Genomic DNA, 17475 nt, shown 5'->3' on the forward strand with positions numbered 1-17475 from the left:
TTAAATACTAAGTTCTAGTCATGTCTTGCCCTTTGTTATAGTGAACGGTTCCATGTTTTCCTAAATTTTCATCTGTGTGGTCATCCATCTTCATTCCAAAGGCGAACATATCCATTGAGTAACTGTAACTGCTATCATTTAAAGTCGACAGTCATTAGCCAATTGTTTCTCTTAGAGCTTTATAAAGCTTGAAGAGAGAATACAGAGTAAGGAGTCCCTTCACTTCATTATAGATTGGACGAAGACCTTCTTTCCTCTCTCGTGGAGCCCTGATAAAGTAATCGAAGACAAGTTAGTATAGTCTTCCTAGCAAACCGCTAGAAACAGTCACAAGGGGCTTGTTTCAAGCCATACAAACATTTTTTAGTCGGAAAACATAGTTGCATTTGATTGGGTCACGAAAACGGTTAAATTGATGTATGTAAACATCTCAGCTAAGTGACCGTCTATGAACATGTTTTTAACATTTGTCGTACCGAAGTGTGGGGGGTATTCTTGTCGGTGCCGATCTATGCCGAGGAGCCTCTTCGATCCATATTTCGACCACTCCCTCCAACCAGAATTAAGAGCATCTATAAAATGAGTTATTTTTAAAAGCTTCTCATTTTGGAAAATACTTCTCACCTTTTGTATGGGTTTTTTTCAACCAAAATTTATTTAAAGGACTTGTATATTTAGTGAGTTATTGTTGAGAGGTTTTTCAAATATTTGATGATCCCACAACTTACAAACTCTTAGAGTCTTAGTGAAAGTTTTAAATAAACCAGGTTAGATAAAAAAGAAACAACAAAATGATATAAATCAACATTGGTTAGTCGAACTAATTACGAGATGAAGAATTCACTATTTGTGATATCTTGAATTTTTGGGTTGTTTAAAAGTTCAACTATATATGGGAGATCTTGATATTTTGGGCTGTTGAGTTGACGCTGAAGTCATGGATCAACAATCTCCAAGATCACATGCTCTTATTCATGGTACAATTACGACAACATTTTATTTTACTTCATACATGATGAAAAAAGATAACTCGAAACAAATCAATTTTAATGAGCATGAAAGTGTTGATTATACTAAAGAATTTATCAGCTGGGGTTAATTCGTCCAATATACAAGAGTGCTATCAATACTAAACCCCGAGGAGAGTTCACTGGTATTAGAATGCATATTAATTGACTCTCCATAAAGATCCTTTTGCTCATTCTCATTATTTAACAAATTCGTGTTTTCTTCACCCTCATGTCGACTCGCCCATGGATGCTGAGTAAACTTCCGTAAACCTTCAAGTTGAATCGCCACTTCTTTCATCGTAGGCCGCTCATCGCTAGTAAGATTAACACATCTTTTCACAAGCTCACCAATCTCTTGCAGTTGGTCTAGGGTTCCTTCCCTTACGACTTTAGGGTCAAGAATTTGAAACAAACGGTTTTCTTTTAGCGCCATTAGAAAATACGTCGCCAAATTCCTTTCTTCCTCGGTTCTTTCCATACACAACGGTTTTCTCCCAGTTAAAAGCTCAGCCAATACAACTCCAAAGCTATAAACATCGCTCTTTTCGGTTAACTGACTTGTGAGGAAGTATTCAGGGTCTAAATACCCTAAAGTCCCTTGAACTAGAGTGGTTACTTGTGCTTGATCTATTGGAACTAATCTTGACGCTCCAAAATCCGCAATTTTTGTGGTGTAATTTTCGTCTAATAATATGTTTGCAGACTTCACGTCTCTATGGATCACAGGAGTTGATGTGGCTGAATGAAGATACGAAAGTGCACCCGCTGATTCTGCAGCTACTCTTAAACGATTCTCCAATGATAACCAATTTGTGCCTTTGTCATGAATATGATTAAAGAGAGTTCCATTTGAAACATACTCATAAACGAGCAATGGGACCTCGCTCTCTAAACAACAACCCAGAAGCTTGACCACGTTGCGATGGTTAACTTGTGTTAAGATAATGACTTCGTTGATGAACTGTTCGATTTGGGTTTCATCCATTACACGAGACTTCTTGATAGCAACGACCTGGTTGTTGCTAAAAATGCCTTTGTATACAATTCCGTAGCCACCACGACCCAAGATCCTGTCTTCAGCGTAGTTGTTGGTGGCTTTTTCTAAGTCTTCTGCGGTGAAGACTTTGGTTGAATCAACGCTGCCTTCGCTGCTCATGATTCGTTGTTTCAGTAGTAAACCACCGTTTTGCTGAAATAGTTTTTTCCGGAGTTTGATAAGGTTCCTCTTCTTGAAGCCAAAATACAACCATGTAATTCCAACTAAAATGGCCAAAAAACCAAATCCCATACCTGCATGTTCCACGTTAATTAAAAGAAGACGAATCAGAAGCCCCGATGAATTCACTCATAGAATGCAAAGCATCATCAACTGCCCAATACGATTAAGATGTCAAAAGCGATAAGAATACAACTGGTTGATTACCTAGAGAGAATTTGATAACTGGGAACTCCGAAGTTTCAGCAACACAACCTCGACCGTTGCGAAATCCATCTCCAACATAGCCATCTGCGCAAGAACACGAGTAACCTCCAGGAGTGTTGGTGCAGATCCCCTCGCATAGATTACTGTTGGGATCTTCACATTCATTCATATCTTGAATATCAAACATAAAAATAAGTTAATATAATGACATAGAAATAATAGAATGGGAAATATTTTTTGTTTGAAAGATTTAACCTTGGCAGCCTGGATCAAGATATGGTTGACCCTGATAGCCTTGATTGCAACTACATCTGTATCCTGAAACTCCAGTATCCGAATCGATACAATAACTATTCGTTTGGCAAGTCAAAACACCGGCATCTCTAGCCTCGCTGCAGCTCATGTTTCCGATCATCCAATCGACCAACATCGGAACACTAGCTTTGGTCCTAGCCTTGAAATTGGGGTCCATAAAATCTGACACACCACCAAATGTAAACCGCTCTCGCTCGTTCATAAACGAGTAAGTGCAAGGATCAAAAGACCATATATTCATGTGGTTCGAGGCCACACTAGCAAGGGATATGCCGTAGTACTTGATTCCCTTCGGTATAGAAACCTGACAACACCCTACACCAGCACATGACCCGTTCGAGACTTGATCAGGTTGTGTACATAACGATATACAGCCGCTGGTGAAGTTTGCTTGTAGAGGGCCCTGAAACACCGCCAAGTCGTCGCATCCGATTAAAGTGAATTGATTTCGTTCTGAAAACGTAAAGGGTGATGTCCAGCCAAGATTGGTGGAGATGGATTCGTCATCGGTGACGTTTCCAAATTGATCATAACACCTGCTTGCCACTTTGTTAGCGACTCGAAAAGTAGAGTCGGAGATATCAAGAATTGTTAGACCGCCGATGAAGGGTTTGGGAGGATTAAAAGTAGTGTTGCAGGTTAATTCGAACCAGCGGCTCAGAAAGCAGCCTGGACCGATACCAAAGGGATATGGAATGGTTACATTTCCACATTGGCTTTGGCAACCGGGCTTGCTTACGTTGGCGGCTTTTGTGATGGTGGCAGCATCACCGGCGGTGGTGTTTGTGGTGGTTGATTGAGATATACACGGTTTAATTACTAGGCAAAACAAGAACAACAATAAAGGAACACTTCTTGTCAACTGCATTGTCCTTGACGCAGGAGTATGTAATGATGTTTTATCCACGGGATATCGATTTAAAGGCAAATAGCTAGGGTTTTTCTGTTTTTAAATTTTTTTTTTTTTTTATTTGCGTTGTGGATTGCATTTTGTCAAGTTGTTATATTTCTATGTATTCATCAAGCATCTTGACTTAAGTTTTTATTATTATTATATTTAGATAAGTTATCAACAATTTAGCACAAAATCATTTTAATTTTCTATAACGTCCAAATGTCCCGGTTTTAGTTTTGTCATGCTCTCGTGTAAAATTTCATTGTTTCTCATTATAGAAATACGCTATGTAGGTTATATATAAAAGTTTGGGTAGTTATGGTATTGTAACCCATACTTTTATAGATGTTATAAATCTTTCTAAGAGGTTGAAGTATATTCAATTTCGATTTCGTTTCACTTGGAAACTTGTGGGACATAACTAAAATTTTATTAGATACAACAATATCAATATTAATATAAAAATAGGGTTAGGATATAATATTCTAACTATCTATCTACTGTGTGCATATATGATTGATTCGGACCAATCATTTTAGTTATTTTAAACAACTAATTAATGTATATTACATGTTAAATATATAATCAGTATTAATTAAATATTCAGCATTTAATATGCATCCATTACTTTCTTAAAATAACTAAAATGATTGGTCCAGAATCAATCATACATGCACACAATAGATAGTAGAAACATTTAAACATAAATCTATAAAAATATATACTACATCAATGTTTTGTTTATAAATTATGTTTAAAATTTAAATATTTTGTTTTTACAAGTTGTATAATTTTTTCATGGGAACATCACAATTTTTAGCATTAAGTTAAAAAAATGTAAACAAATTCTCTTTTAATCTTAACTTTAATATTGAAATCAGTTGCTCTATTTTATTTTAACTTTATCTAGTAAACATGCCCGTGCTTCGCAACACACTATTACACTACTAGAAAAGAGGCTTTCCTTTACGGATAATGTCTGTCGTAAATGTCTATACATGACAGACAAATGTCTGTCATTGAAAGCCATGTCATAAAGGAAAATGAAAGACATTTGACTTGTCATAAAATTTACGACAGACATTTATGACCAACAATTATGACATAAATACATGACATTCATTTTTGACATACATTTACGATTGACTTTGAATGTCATAATTCGTAACACTTTTGTAATTATGACAGAAATTTACGACTTCAAATTACAACATATGTTCCGTACAACATGATTTTTGACATAGTTTTACGACAAACTTTGTATCTCATGGTTTTACATTTTTTATAAATTCCATAATATATATATATATATATATATATATATATATATATATATATATATATATATGTATATGTTCCGTACAACATGATTTTTGACATAGTTTTACGACAAACTTTGTATCTCATGGTTTTACATTTTTTTATAAATTCCATAATATATATATATATATATATATATATATATATATATATATATATATATATATATATATATATATATTCTACCAATTCTAAATCAAACTAAATTAAAAACTTATAGTCTAAATTACACGAACAATAGTATCAACTAGGGATGAAAGTGGGTCCAAACCCGGACCCAATGGACCCGGACCCGGAAAACCCGGAACCGGTTAACGGGATTTTATAGAACCGGAAACCGGACCGGTATATAGGAACCGGTTCCGGTTCGGTTCCGGGTATGGTTCCGGGTAAAGTGGGTCTAGAACCGTAAAACCCGGAAACATCAAAGTGGGTAGGTTGGAACCGGATAAAGTGGGTTTAGACCCGGAAAACCCGAAAAAACCGGAATTTTTTGGTAATTACTTACAACTTAGTGGGTTGAACTTTGAAAATTTTCATATTGATATCCCCACTTTGGGGGGCTGTACCTTATTGAATACGAAACCACAATTAACAAAATTAGAGTCTAAAATCATGTACAAACTCTAAAATACACTCTGGAAAAATCCGCATGTCAATCCGAATTTAAACGAATGAGATATACTTGTGTTAATATTTTCACATAATACAAAGTACAAAAACAAATAGCTGAAAAGTTGAAAATTTTCAGTTTTGATATCCCGACTTCGGAGGACTGTAAATCATTGAATGTTAAACCAAAAATGACAAAATTATAGTCTAAACTCATGTACAAACTGTAAACTAGAAGTTGGAAAAAACCACATGTCAATCCGACTTCAAACGAATTAGATATGCATGCTTTAAAACTTTCACCGAATATAAAAAAACTAAAAAACTAAAAACTTTCAGCTTTGGTATCTCAGCTTTTGAGGACTGTAAGTCAATGAATATAAAACTAAAAATGAAAAATTTATAGTCTAGAATCATGTACAAACTCTAAACTACATGTTGGAAAAAATCGTGTGTCAATTGGAGTTGAAACGAATAAGATATGCATCTTCTAAACGTTTCACAAAAAGTGGTTCCGGCCCTAAAAGTGGTTCCAGTTCCAAAAACCGGTTCCGGATTTTAGACCCGGTTTACCCGGACCCAATGGACCCAAACCCGGATTACCCGAAACCCGGATAAAGCCAATTTTTAAACCCGGAACCGGACCCGGTTCTATATATTCCGGTTCTAACGGGTCCGGTTCCGGTTCGGTTCCGGTTCCGGTCCGGTTTTCCGGTTCTAAATCTCATCCCTAGTATCAACTTCAAAAATACATTCCAACTTCATCAAAAAGTAATTGTCAGTTTAGGGTAAATTACACGAATGGTCCCTGTGGTTTCGGGTAATTTGCATGGTTGGTCCCTAAAAAGTTTTTTTTAACTCGGAAGATCCCTATTGTTTGTTTTTGTTGCGTCTTTAGTCCCTATTTGATTTAAAATGACTTTTTTACCCTTAGTTTCTTTTTTATTTACTTATCATTTATTTTATAATTAAAAGAAAAAAGGAAAAAAAAAAACCCACCACCACCGTACCCACCTACCCCTAGCCAACCTATCTTTTTCTTCTGAACTCTTTGTTTCTCAAGTCAATCAAGATGGAAAGAACCCACAAATAGATGTTGTTGTCTTGGATTGTTCCGGCGAACCAACCATTTTTCAACTTCACATCATCAAGCTTCTCTCATCTCATCTCTGGTTCACCTGCTGCATCGTATCTCTATCTCAACTTCGGTGTATCTTCGATCTGCAATCGAACGATGGAGTGGTGGTGGTCAGAAAAATACACTTACCCCATCTTCTTCCTAAGCATCTAAACCTTAACTTTGATGAAATCTTGTTTTCAAATCCTATGCCAATAGTCAAATCGAGACTACTACACATCAAACCAAAGCATCAAACAAAACCAGAGCGCCTAATCAAAACCCACCAATGTTTTTCAAAAAATAACTCGAAAGCCACCTGAATCCCTAAAACAAACCAGATGTTGCAAACCGATGAGTTCAAAGTGCATATGGTGGTTATTTCGGCATCTCAATGTCGATAGGTTTCGACAACAATCCATATTTTTTATGTCGAAAGAGAACCTCCCCTTACTTGCAATATACCATCGTCATCACCAAGGGTAAAATCAATTTCGATTGTGTGTTTCTTCTAATTTGGCATGGTTGGAGAAATGTTTTTTTTTTGTTCTTTAGTTATAATATTTAATCAATAGGGGAGTTGCAGGTAGGTAGAGAATAAAGGGGAAGGGAGGAAGGGTATGAGAGAAGAGAGGGAATAACATTTCTTTTGATTATTGAAAAGCTGCTCACTGAAATTTGTTACTCTGTATATCGACTATATTTGTCAGTTGATTATATTTGAGATTTTTTGGGGCAACACTTGTATCTGTTTTTTTGGGGCAGGACATGTCGGTGATCTTGACGAAGAAAATAAAAGAGGTGGTAGTGGGTTGCTGGAGGTGAAGGACTCAACGAAGAGGGCGATGAGGGATGGGGGGGTGGGGGTGGATGGATTAGGTGGACGGGATTTCAGGTAGGTAGGACCCAATGGTTGTATTTGTTAAATTATAAAATAGTAAATGATAAGCAAATAAAAAAAGAAATTAATAAGGGTAAAAAGGTCATTTTAGGTCAAACGGGGACTAAAAACGTAACAAAAAGAAATAATAGGGACATTCTTAGTTAAAAACACTTCTTAGGGACCAACCATGCAGATTACTTCAAACCATAGGGACTATTTGTATAATTTACCCTAAAGTTTATGGCATAAGTTTCCCATTCTTCACGCACTGTATCAAGCTCGACATCTGTATATTCATTCTTCTTCCAAAACTGAGACAAAAAATTAATATATTAGCAATAAACTATTACATATTTATATATGTAAATATTCTAAAACACTTCAAGTCCATTAACTAACTAATGGATTTACTTACTTTGTTATTCAACACTTCAAGTCCTTCATCAATAACCGTTTTCATGAACTTATGAACTTAAGAACATAATACCTGCATTCTATTTAACTAGGCTGAAAACGACACTGTACAATTATATAATAAACTAATCAGTATAAAACAATAATATATTAGCCAAATGTTGATAGATTTTTTTTTGTATTTTGTTGTATAATTAAAGGTTTGGGCTTTTGGCAAGTTTCACAATAAGTTAACATAATAACAAAAAATATTTAAAAATATTTTCAAAAAAAAAAAAAACAAAATATAAAAATTAAGTTCTTTCAACCAAATTCTCAGCTCCAACCATAGGATTCTTAAAAGTAGAAAAATACAAGAAAGTCTTCAAAGAGTAGGGCTGCGAGATGGTCATACCTTCATCCGTGATCTTTGCTAACTGTCATTTCAATCATCAACACAGTAATTTATCATTACCAAAGTTTCTATTTAGAAAGTTTCATTAAAAAAATAAATAAATGAATGAAAAACTGACCTGAAGCTTATTTTGACACCCTCCTAAAAAGTCAAACCCCCCCTCCATTCCTCAGGAAGTATTGGGAGTGGCAGGTGATTCCCAAATCTAGTTACCACATGATCGTCCTCAAAATGTACACCGATCATACTCACCTGATAACATATAAATAAAACAAATAATAACAAATACTTTTATGGATTTATATTGGTAAAGATTCTATAAAAAATTAAAATAAAAATTTGGGAAAAAGTTTACCGATCCTAGATATTTGTGGCCGTTTTTTACTCCACCAATTATAATGGAATATCATAAAGGTTAAACTTGTTGTGGCGATTGTATATGACCCTAGTGAGATAATTGTGGACCTCTTTAGGTCCAAGTGAGTTCCCATCATCCCAAATCTAGTCATTCAATCTGTAATGTATGTGTAAAAACTTACATCTATTCTTAATAATAATATTCAAAACAATTAACTTATGTAATGTTTTTGTGATAAGATTACCTGCGGTCCCTTTTGCTCCAACAAAAAAAAAAAACGATTCTAGTGAATGGTCTTCATGAGATTTCCCTATTGTGTCTTTGTTGAATGATGTGTAGATACACTGACAAATAACCAAACCATGTTCTTAGCTTACATGTAAGTCAAATATTGCAATTGTGATGAGAAATAACCAACTTATAATAAAAGGGCATTATGGTAAAGTCACACTCTTGGCCAACATAAAGTCACAGAAAACGTATATTTGATAATATAATGGAACATGTGAAATTACCCAAAACCAAAACTTATTCTTCCACACATAGCAGTGCTTCCAAAGGCCAAAGCCTCCAACTCAATTACAAATCAAGAAATTATAAATTGAATATATCACTTAAGAAAGGAGTAGAAAAATTGAGGATTAAAGAGAACATACAGCACAGAGAAATTTGGAAGTAAATCAATGAAGCTTTATACCAAAAGTTATAACAACTGATTCCGAGGTTAATATATCTAAAAGGAACCTGGTACAAGAAGAGAAGTAGTCCATGGGCAAAATGAACTCATCTTAATGGAGCATAATCCAAATGTGGTGAATATATCTGTTTAAGTAAATGTGCCATAAAATATAAATAAAAAGTATGGCAATAAGAGTCACAACTATCAGTAATGTATGTCAATATAGCCATAATGAACATGTGAATACCAAATGAAGAATATGTAAGATTTCTTGCAGTAAAAAACGATCAAAGTCATGTACTCACATAGCCAAGAATTGAAGAGAATAGAATTAGTAAAACTTGTCTCTGTATTGTCGTAGGCATAAGGAATCAAAGTTCTTCAATCCTGAAACAAAGTCAGCAAAATGAATCATCATACTTTGACCACGGTTCCATCACAAAATGGGATTAAGAAAGTAATATTCAACACTAACTGAGCACAAAATTATGATTAAAAAGAAAAGAGAGTACAAAATTAAGATTACCATGAATCATATATTTGAAAAAAAATTAAAAAAATATGGTCCGGACATTTTGTCGAGCAGTTGGTGGGTGGGTATAACTGAAGTGTTTTCTTGGTATAGCATGGAGGCTACATAGGTAGGTACCTGGAACAGACGACATCATCTCATCAAAATTAATTAAACATAAATAGGTAATGATGAAGCATTTGATGACATAATTAAAGAAGATTACTGAATTTCAAAGTTCATATACCTTCTTAATGTCTTGTCCAAAATGAACGGAACCCAATTAAGTTTAAGTAAGGGGAAGAGAGAAGCAGGTGGCAAGGAAAGCAGGATGATAGTTTTCTCTGCATAGTCTCTGTCCACTCCTCCCTTTTGAGCACCATATACCAACATATTGCAACAGAAACGCTAACCGTGGTTGCGAAATGCATCTGTTTTTGGTGGAATTTGGAATGGGTATAGAATTCTGGTGGAGATCAAGGAACATGAATATAATAGATTCGATGGTGGTTGGGGAGAAAGCAGAGGCGAGCACAGTAAGGGATGATCGTTTCTCGGAAATCCCGTCTACTCCAAGTCAAGGGGAATTTGAGTATGAGAGGGGTTTAGAGGAACAACGTTAAGCAGGGGGGTTTGGTATGTGAGGTGGAAGCGTAGTTGATTTAGAAGATGATGGAAGAGATTTATTGTACCGACATAAGTAAGGGATGGCGGAGGTGGGAAAGAACGGTCGAAAGTCGGCAAGAAATGGAACAGAAGAATCTCCAAAGATGAAGTAGAAAAGGTGGCTAGCGGCGGTGGAGGGACCAGATTGGAAGCAAATGTTGGCAGTAGTGAAAGGCAGTGGAAAATCTTATTGAAGGAGATGCGCGAAAATGAGTATATGTGTTTTTGAAAGAATCTGTTAATGGAGGTAAGTATAAAATCCTAATAGAACGTGAAAAATGTGTGAAATCGGTAGAAATCTATGGCTAAAATCCAATTTAGTATAGATTCCTGTTCGCCAACCCTTTTAAGAATTATATATATATATATATATATATATATATATATATATATATATATATATATATATATATATATATATATATATATATATATATATATATATATATATATATATATATATATATATATATATAATATTTTGATCTTTTGATCAGTGACTATAAAAGGGTAATATCTTGGTGAAATTGTAGATAAATTTATATCAATAATGATGTTTTTTGTGTATCCTATTAACTCATAAAAAAACATATCAATCCATACATTAAATTGCTTGTTGTTTCTTATTTATTTAAGAATTTAACAAATTGAGATACGACATAAATTTATGACAGACAATTTTGTCTGTCGTAGATCATCGATATTTTATGAAATACTTTAATGACAGACATTTTATGCCTGTCATAAAACTGTTGCACGCCGTAATTCATCTGTCAAGGAAAGCATTTTTTCTGGTAGTGTTAGAAAATGAGGTATCAGTGACGGAATCAAAGACAAAATATATATGTAACTAATCAGCAATGGATCTGCTAGGGATCAGCGACGGAAGTTACGATGATCCTTAAATCCTAAATATGACTTGGTATATATCGATAGATCCGTCGCTGATTTCTAGTTCCCTCTCAATATTTCGGTTCCCCGCATGCCTCCCTCCTGAATTTCCCACTAAAAATATCTTACCCTAATTTCAATCATCCATTCTCTTTCCCAGATTTCAACCTGCTACCCTACCCCCAACATCGCCGATTTTGGCCACCCCTACTCCAACATCTTTGATTCCTGCCGCCACCATAGCTACTACAAGTAAAATGCGTGTTGTTTCTTATTTATTTAAATTTTAACAAATTAACATACGACATAAATTTATGACAGAAAATTTTGTCTGTCGTAGATCATTGATATTTTATGAAAGACTTTAGTGACAAATATTTTATACCTGACATAAAACTGTTGCACACCGTAATTCATCTGCCAAGGAAAGCATTTTTTCTAGTAGTGCTAGAAAATGAGGTATCAGCGACAGAATCAACGACAAAATATATCCGTAGCTAATCAGCAATGGATCTGTTAGGGATCAGTGACGGAAGTTACGATGCTCCTTAAACCCTAAATATGACTCGGTAGATATCGATAGACCCGTCACTGATTTCTAGTTCCCTCTCAATATTTTGGTCCCCCCATGCCTCCCTCCTGAATTCCCCATTGAAAATATCTAACTCTAATTTCAATCATCCATTCTCTTTCCAAAATTTCAACCTGCCACCCTACCCCCAACGTCGCCGATTTTGGCCACCCCTACTCAAACATCTCTGATTCCTGCCTCCACCGTAGCTACTACAAGTAAATGATGTTGTAGAGGCGACCTTATGCAGACGATACATGTCATCTGTACATACCCATTTGTGGCAACAAATTCTGTATTTTATCTAAACCATAGAATAGAGAAATGAGTTTCAAAAATCCCCCACAGAAGAAGCAAGAAGCCATAATACCTCCAAAATTTTCCGTTTTATTCATTGCGTATAAATGGTAATTCGATTGCAACCATGAAATGATTGCTTTTTCTCCGAATTTCACGTCTAAACTAGAGGTAAGAAGAGTGTTTTTCTCTACATCATTTCCATCTTTTTGATTTCTCAGTTCTCACTTAGTCTTTGGGTATAACTGATAAATCGATCGAATGATTCTTGAAGCAAATGTCCAGAACCATGTCCATAACCAGTAAATTCGAGTTCGAAATTCCAACATTCCAAATTTTAAGACTTGAGGTAAATTTTTATTAGTTTTTTAATATTTTGGAATTCTTTTGTATGTGATTAGTGAATGACTTGGTATGGACCTCGGTTAGTTGCTTAACTGTAGTACAATTTATATTTATGTTCTATTGAGAAATACAATAAGTTCTGCAATAACTGATGCACAACTGCTTCTATGTCATAATCTATATCTTTTTTATGAATCTTTTCTTGTGGTGATGGTGAAACTATTTATTTTTTGTTATGTGGTCCCTTTTATTCTATCATACGAGTTTATGACCTCCCTCTTACGTTGATTGATAATATTTGATAGTGAAGACTAATTCTTTTTAAGGCAGGATTCACTTTGTGATGAACACCAACTGTTTGAGAAAATACCCCAATGAACGAAATTATGTATGTGCATGTACTATATATTCTGGTTAACGGATTACATGTGTTTTCATTACGTCTGAAGTAAAAAGTGGAATGAAAGATCACATTTTTTTAGCAATTGTAGTATTACAAATTACAATTGCAGGTATAATTTTCATTAAATCATTGTAGGTCGGTTATTTTTCAAATTTTATGTTGTATATCTTACATGGCTAAAAAAACATTTTGAAGGTTGGGGAGAAACTGCAAGAGGAAACTCTGCCATTACAAGTAGGATTCCTTGTATACCAACTTCAAGGGCTTTGTACGATGAGAATCTACAAGAAAATTTTGGTTATTTTTGTACTAAGGCATAAATTTGTGAAAGAATGGAATCTTCCACATATTTTTTTAAACGAAAGGTTTGTTTGTAATTGATTAATATATAATTAGCATGGTAACCCTTCTTTCCTTAATTTTATTAAAAATATTTGTTTATTGTAGGGTGGAAGTTCTTATCTTGTGTTTGTAGTTAAAAGCATCTTGAAAATCACTATTATTGTTGGTAAGTAATTGTACCTTTTATAGAATTTACAATTGCACAAGTAAACGATAGAAAAATGAAATCATTATCTTTACATTTGAAATGAAGGGCATATGAGTTTGTTGATTAGCTTCTGAATTCCTACCAGAGCATGGTCACAGATTCAGAGCGGGAAATCATTGCTAAAATCTTGGTAAGATGTTTGGCCAATTTATTGATTATTTTAGGAATAAAAGGCCCCTTCTTGTTGAAAATAACTTTTTGATTCAAATCGGCTTTTATCATTCATTAAAGTTGTGTCTTCTTATTTGAACCTATTTGTATTTTTGGGTTGAAAATTTTTAGATAGGGGTTGGCTAAAAAGACACCCCATTTTACCATTTGGACACCCTATATAGTTTTTAAGGTATTTTTATTGACTAAAATTGTATTGTTTTCTGAAAAAGATGATTATAACTAGTTATCTATAGGTTAACTTTTGATAAAGATATATATATATATATATATATATATATATATATATATATAGGGTGTCTAAGGGGTGTCTTAATAGCAGCACCCTTTAGATAATATTGTTATTAGTGTGTTTGCAAGCCATAAAGCTTTTCACTTGCTCACTTGTCTGTAAAAAATTTCTATAAGAGACAATCTTAATATATGTCCATCATTTCATATCCTATACCCTATGTTTTCACAACCGATGCCTTGGGGATCAAACTAATTAAAGTTGGTATGCGTGTAAAATGTTTTTAACATAAATTTAGTTGTTATATGAAAGATGTCTTAGATGGGCTTTTCTTAACATATCTAACTCTTAGGTGTCTTGGTTTCTTTTCTAGCATTCAATATATTATATAATTCTATCATCAAGTTGCAAGTACGTTGTTACAATTTTTTTCTTTGTATGTTATTGTTGATCGTATTCGTGAGGAGATAAAGGAGGAGCTAAGGCAGAACGTGAAAAAAATCGATGCCAAAAAAACATGAAATTGTAAAGGAAGTAACATACCCAACTAAGTAGACTTTCACCCTAGATTCTTGTAATTTGGTGTTAATACTTTGAAACTTGATTTTTGTGATTCGGTTTCGATACATTGAAATCAAATATTAATCTTAATTTGCTATCAAAGTTATTATTTAGTTCAGTAGTGTAATTTTGAATTTTAGTTTAATATATAATTTGTGTAACAACGTAAATTTTCAAATAAAATTTTCATTTAAAAAAATATCATAATCCTCATAACATAGTTCACAAAACCCCAAATGACAATATTTCAAAAACACATATTCCGAAAATATTTTAAACACAATCCAGGATCCTCAAAACGCGACTCTGCCACCTGTGTATAATCAAGTCGACGCTTTCCCGTGATCCTAAGAAGTACCTGAAACACATAACACATAACATAGTAAGCACGAAGCTTAGTGAGTTCCCCAAAATAACACACACATCACATTAGCTACTCGACACTAACTCAATACGACCCTCAGGTCGATGTGTCTCTGTGGGGACACTCCGGTCCTAACCCAATAAGCTCATAATAATAATACTCAGCATAAATCACAAAGACATAATACAGGATATCACAGTACACAGTAAACACATAAGGCACCTTGGTCACACAAAGATACCACTCATGGTAAGTATAGTGAGAAGACTCACCTCGCACGAAATCGGATAACCTCGACTCAAATCACCGGTCTAGCCTCCGCCTAACACATATGATAATTATTTCTAGTTAATAACAGATCTCAAAGAAGCTAGACTAACCCTTCTACAAACTCATAGAAGGATAAAAGACCATTTTACCCTTCCATGGCCTTAATAGTCCACAAATTGACCAAACCCTAAAATTCAACTAAAAGTCAACGACAGCGCGTATGTCGTGCGTACCATCCCTCTACGCTGGGCGTACTCCATCGCCAGGCATGCATCGGGGATTCGCGGCCCTATGCTGCGCGTACTGGGATTACGCTCAACGTGCGTCCCAGTTTTGCTCTTCCTACTCATTTGGTCTTAATCCGTTAAGACCTTAGCTCAAATCTCAGATCTGGAATCCCTAAAGGCTCATACTCCATAAATTCTATGACTTTAAGCCTTTGCATGGCTGAAAAAGTCACAAACATAAAAAGTCTCACTCTCTATTCTCAAAATTGCTCATATCTCATGCATGGTTTGATTTGAACGTCCAAGTCTCGATTTTTATGACTATATACCACTAAAAACACTCAAAGGAGCTGATAGCAAGCTATGGAGCTCAATATCTCATAAAGCATCCAACTTTGGGACCAAAACCCGAAAATGAACAAAAATGATTCACAAATCAAAAAGTGAGAAAGCTTTGAGCTTTATACCTCAAACTGAAGCTCCAACCATAGATAAGCTCAGGTCCAAAGCTTGGAATCTCACTCCTTCCTCTTCAAGGATTCTTCTTCACTCCAAAGAAACCACAAGAACACTTATTAGCTCACAAATGGACACACAAGCTCCAAGGACGATAAATTAGGGTTTGAGAGGGTTGATGTCTGGGAATGGTGGCCAGAAATGAGGCCATCATGTCCTTTAAATAGGGACACACCCTAAATTAGGGTTTTCAATATGGGGTAGTACTTCCAACGTACTAGGTGGCTTCCGCATCAAGAACACACACATGAGTACGTTGAGCGTACACACGCATACGCCCTGCGTACTCATTTACCTCCTTTTCTCACCTAACGGCCAAGCTTGACAATTACCAAAAGAACAAGGGTTTACAAGGTATACCTACTCTCAGGATGTAATAATTCTCCCCCATCAGAATCAGATTTCGCCCTCGAAGTCAGGCTCCGAAAATAACTATGGATACTGCTCGCGCATCTCAGACTCCGACTCCCAAGTGCACTCAAACCCCTTCCGATTTTTCCATTGGACCTGGACCAAGGACACCTCCTTGTTCCTTAGAACCTTCACTTTCCGATCCAAAATCGCAATCAGCCTCTCAATATAATTCAGGCTCGCATCCACCTGAATATCCTCTAATGGCACCACTGTTATCTCATCGGCTACACACTTACTCAATTGAGACATGTGGAAGGTGTTATGAATCTGACTCAACTCCGCAAGTAGCTCTAATCGATAAGCTACCGTACCTACTCTGGCGATTACTCTAAAAGGACCAATGTATCGAGGCCCCAACTTGGCCCGTTTCCTGAATCAGATCACCCCTTTCCATGGGCATACCTTCAGGAGGACGGAATATCCAACTTGGAACTCTAGCTCGGATCGTCGCCGATCTGCGTAACTCTTCTGGTGACTCTGGGCTGTTAGTAACCTCTGTATGACCTGTTGAATCTGCTTGGTCGTCTTCAGCACTATCTCAGTGCCACCCATCACTCACTGCCCTACCTCTCCCCAACAAATGGGAGTCCAACACCTCCTCTCATATAGGAGCTCGAAGGGAGGCATGCCAAAACTGGAATGATGGCTATTGTTGTAAGAAAACTCAGCCAAGGGCAAAGAAGTGTCCCAACTTCCTCCGAAATCCATAACACATGCAAGTAGCATGTCTTCGAGCGTTTGAATCATCCGCTCGCTCTGCCCGTCTGTCTGCGGGTGGTAAGCGGTACTGAAATGCAATCGAGTACCCAACTCCTCATCAAATTTCTTTTAGAACGTGGAAGTAAAACGCACATCTCGATCTGACACAATCAAGGTCGGCACTCCATATCGTGCTACCACCTCTCTCACATAAATTTTGACTAGTTTCTCTATAGAAGAGCTCTCATTGGTGGCAAGGAGGTGAGCACTCTTTGTTAACCGGTCTACAATCACCCATATCACGTCAACCCCACGCACGGTCCTCGGTAGTTTGGTGATAAAATCCATCGAAATCTATTCCCACTTC

General features: G+C 35.7%; 1 protein-coding gene and 1 long non-coding RNA gene across 4 annotated transcripts; both read right to left on the reverse strand.

Moving 5' to 3' along the window:
- Positions 1-992: 992 nt before the first annotated feature.
- Positions 993-4032, reverse strand: LOC111908634 (wall-associated receptor kinase 2). The gene is made up of 3 exons (XM_023904448.3): positions 2689-4032; positions 2434-2604; positions 993-2300 (listed from the first exon to the last, which is right to left on the reverse strand). The coding sequence occupies exons 1-3, from the start codon at positions 3614-3616 to the stop codon at positions 1096-1098; spliced, it is 2304 nt and encodes a 767-aa protein (XP_023760216.1). The 5' UTR covers positions 3617-4032; the 3' UTR covers positions 993-1095.
- A 1127-nt stretch (positions 4033-5159) lies between these two features.
- On the reverse strand, positions 5160-10895 carry LOC111908633 (uncharacterized). 3 transcript variants are annotated; one of them, XR_006186321.2, is made up of 10 exons: positions 10179-10893; positions 9947-10069; positions 9726-9807; positions 8986-9085; positions 8739-8897; positions 8502-8635; positions 8384-8405; positions 7991-8094; positions 7806-7886; positions 5160-6796 (listed from the first exon to the last, which is right to left on the reverse strand). It is a non-coding gene; the product is annotated as an uncharacterized LOC111908633 (long non-coding RNA). The 3 variants fall into 3 exon arrangements; XR_002855935.3 differs by having other exon boundaries at positions 5160-7886; positions 8986-9563; positions 10179-10895; XR_002855936.3 differs by having other exon boundaries at positions 5160-7886.
- Between the last annotated feature and the right edge of the window lie 6580 nt (positions 10896-17475).

This window comes from Lactuca sativa, chromosome 8 (genome assembly GCF_002870075.4).
Source record: "Lactuca sativa cultivar Salinas chromosome 8, Lsat_Salinas_v11, whole genome shotgun sequence".
NCBI lineage: Eukaryota > Viridiplantae > Streptophyta > Magnoliopsida > Asterales > Asteraceae > Lactuca > Lactuca sativa.

Excerpts from the sequence above, each read along its gene's own strand:
- LOC111908634 (XM_023904448.3), bottom strand. The coding sequence starts at position 3,616 with ATGCAGTTGACAAGAAGTGTTCCTTTATTGTTGTTCTTGTTTTGCCTA. Across the intron at positions 2,605-2,688 it reads TCTTGATCCAGGCTGCCAAG|ATATGAATGAATGTGAAGAT; the intron begins GTTAAATCTTTC and ends TTGATATTCAAG. Across the intron at positions 2,301-2,433 it reads AGTTATCAAATTCTCTCTAG|GTATGGGATTTGGTTTTTTG; the intron begins GTAATCAACCAG and ends TGGAACATGCAG.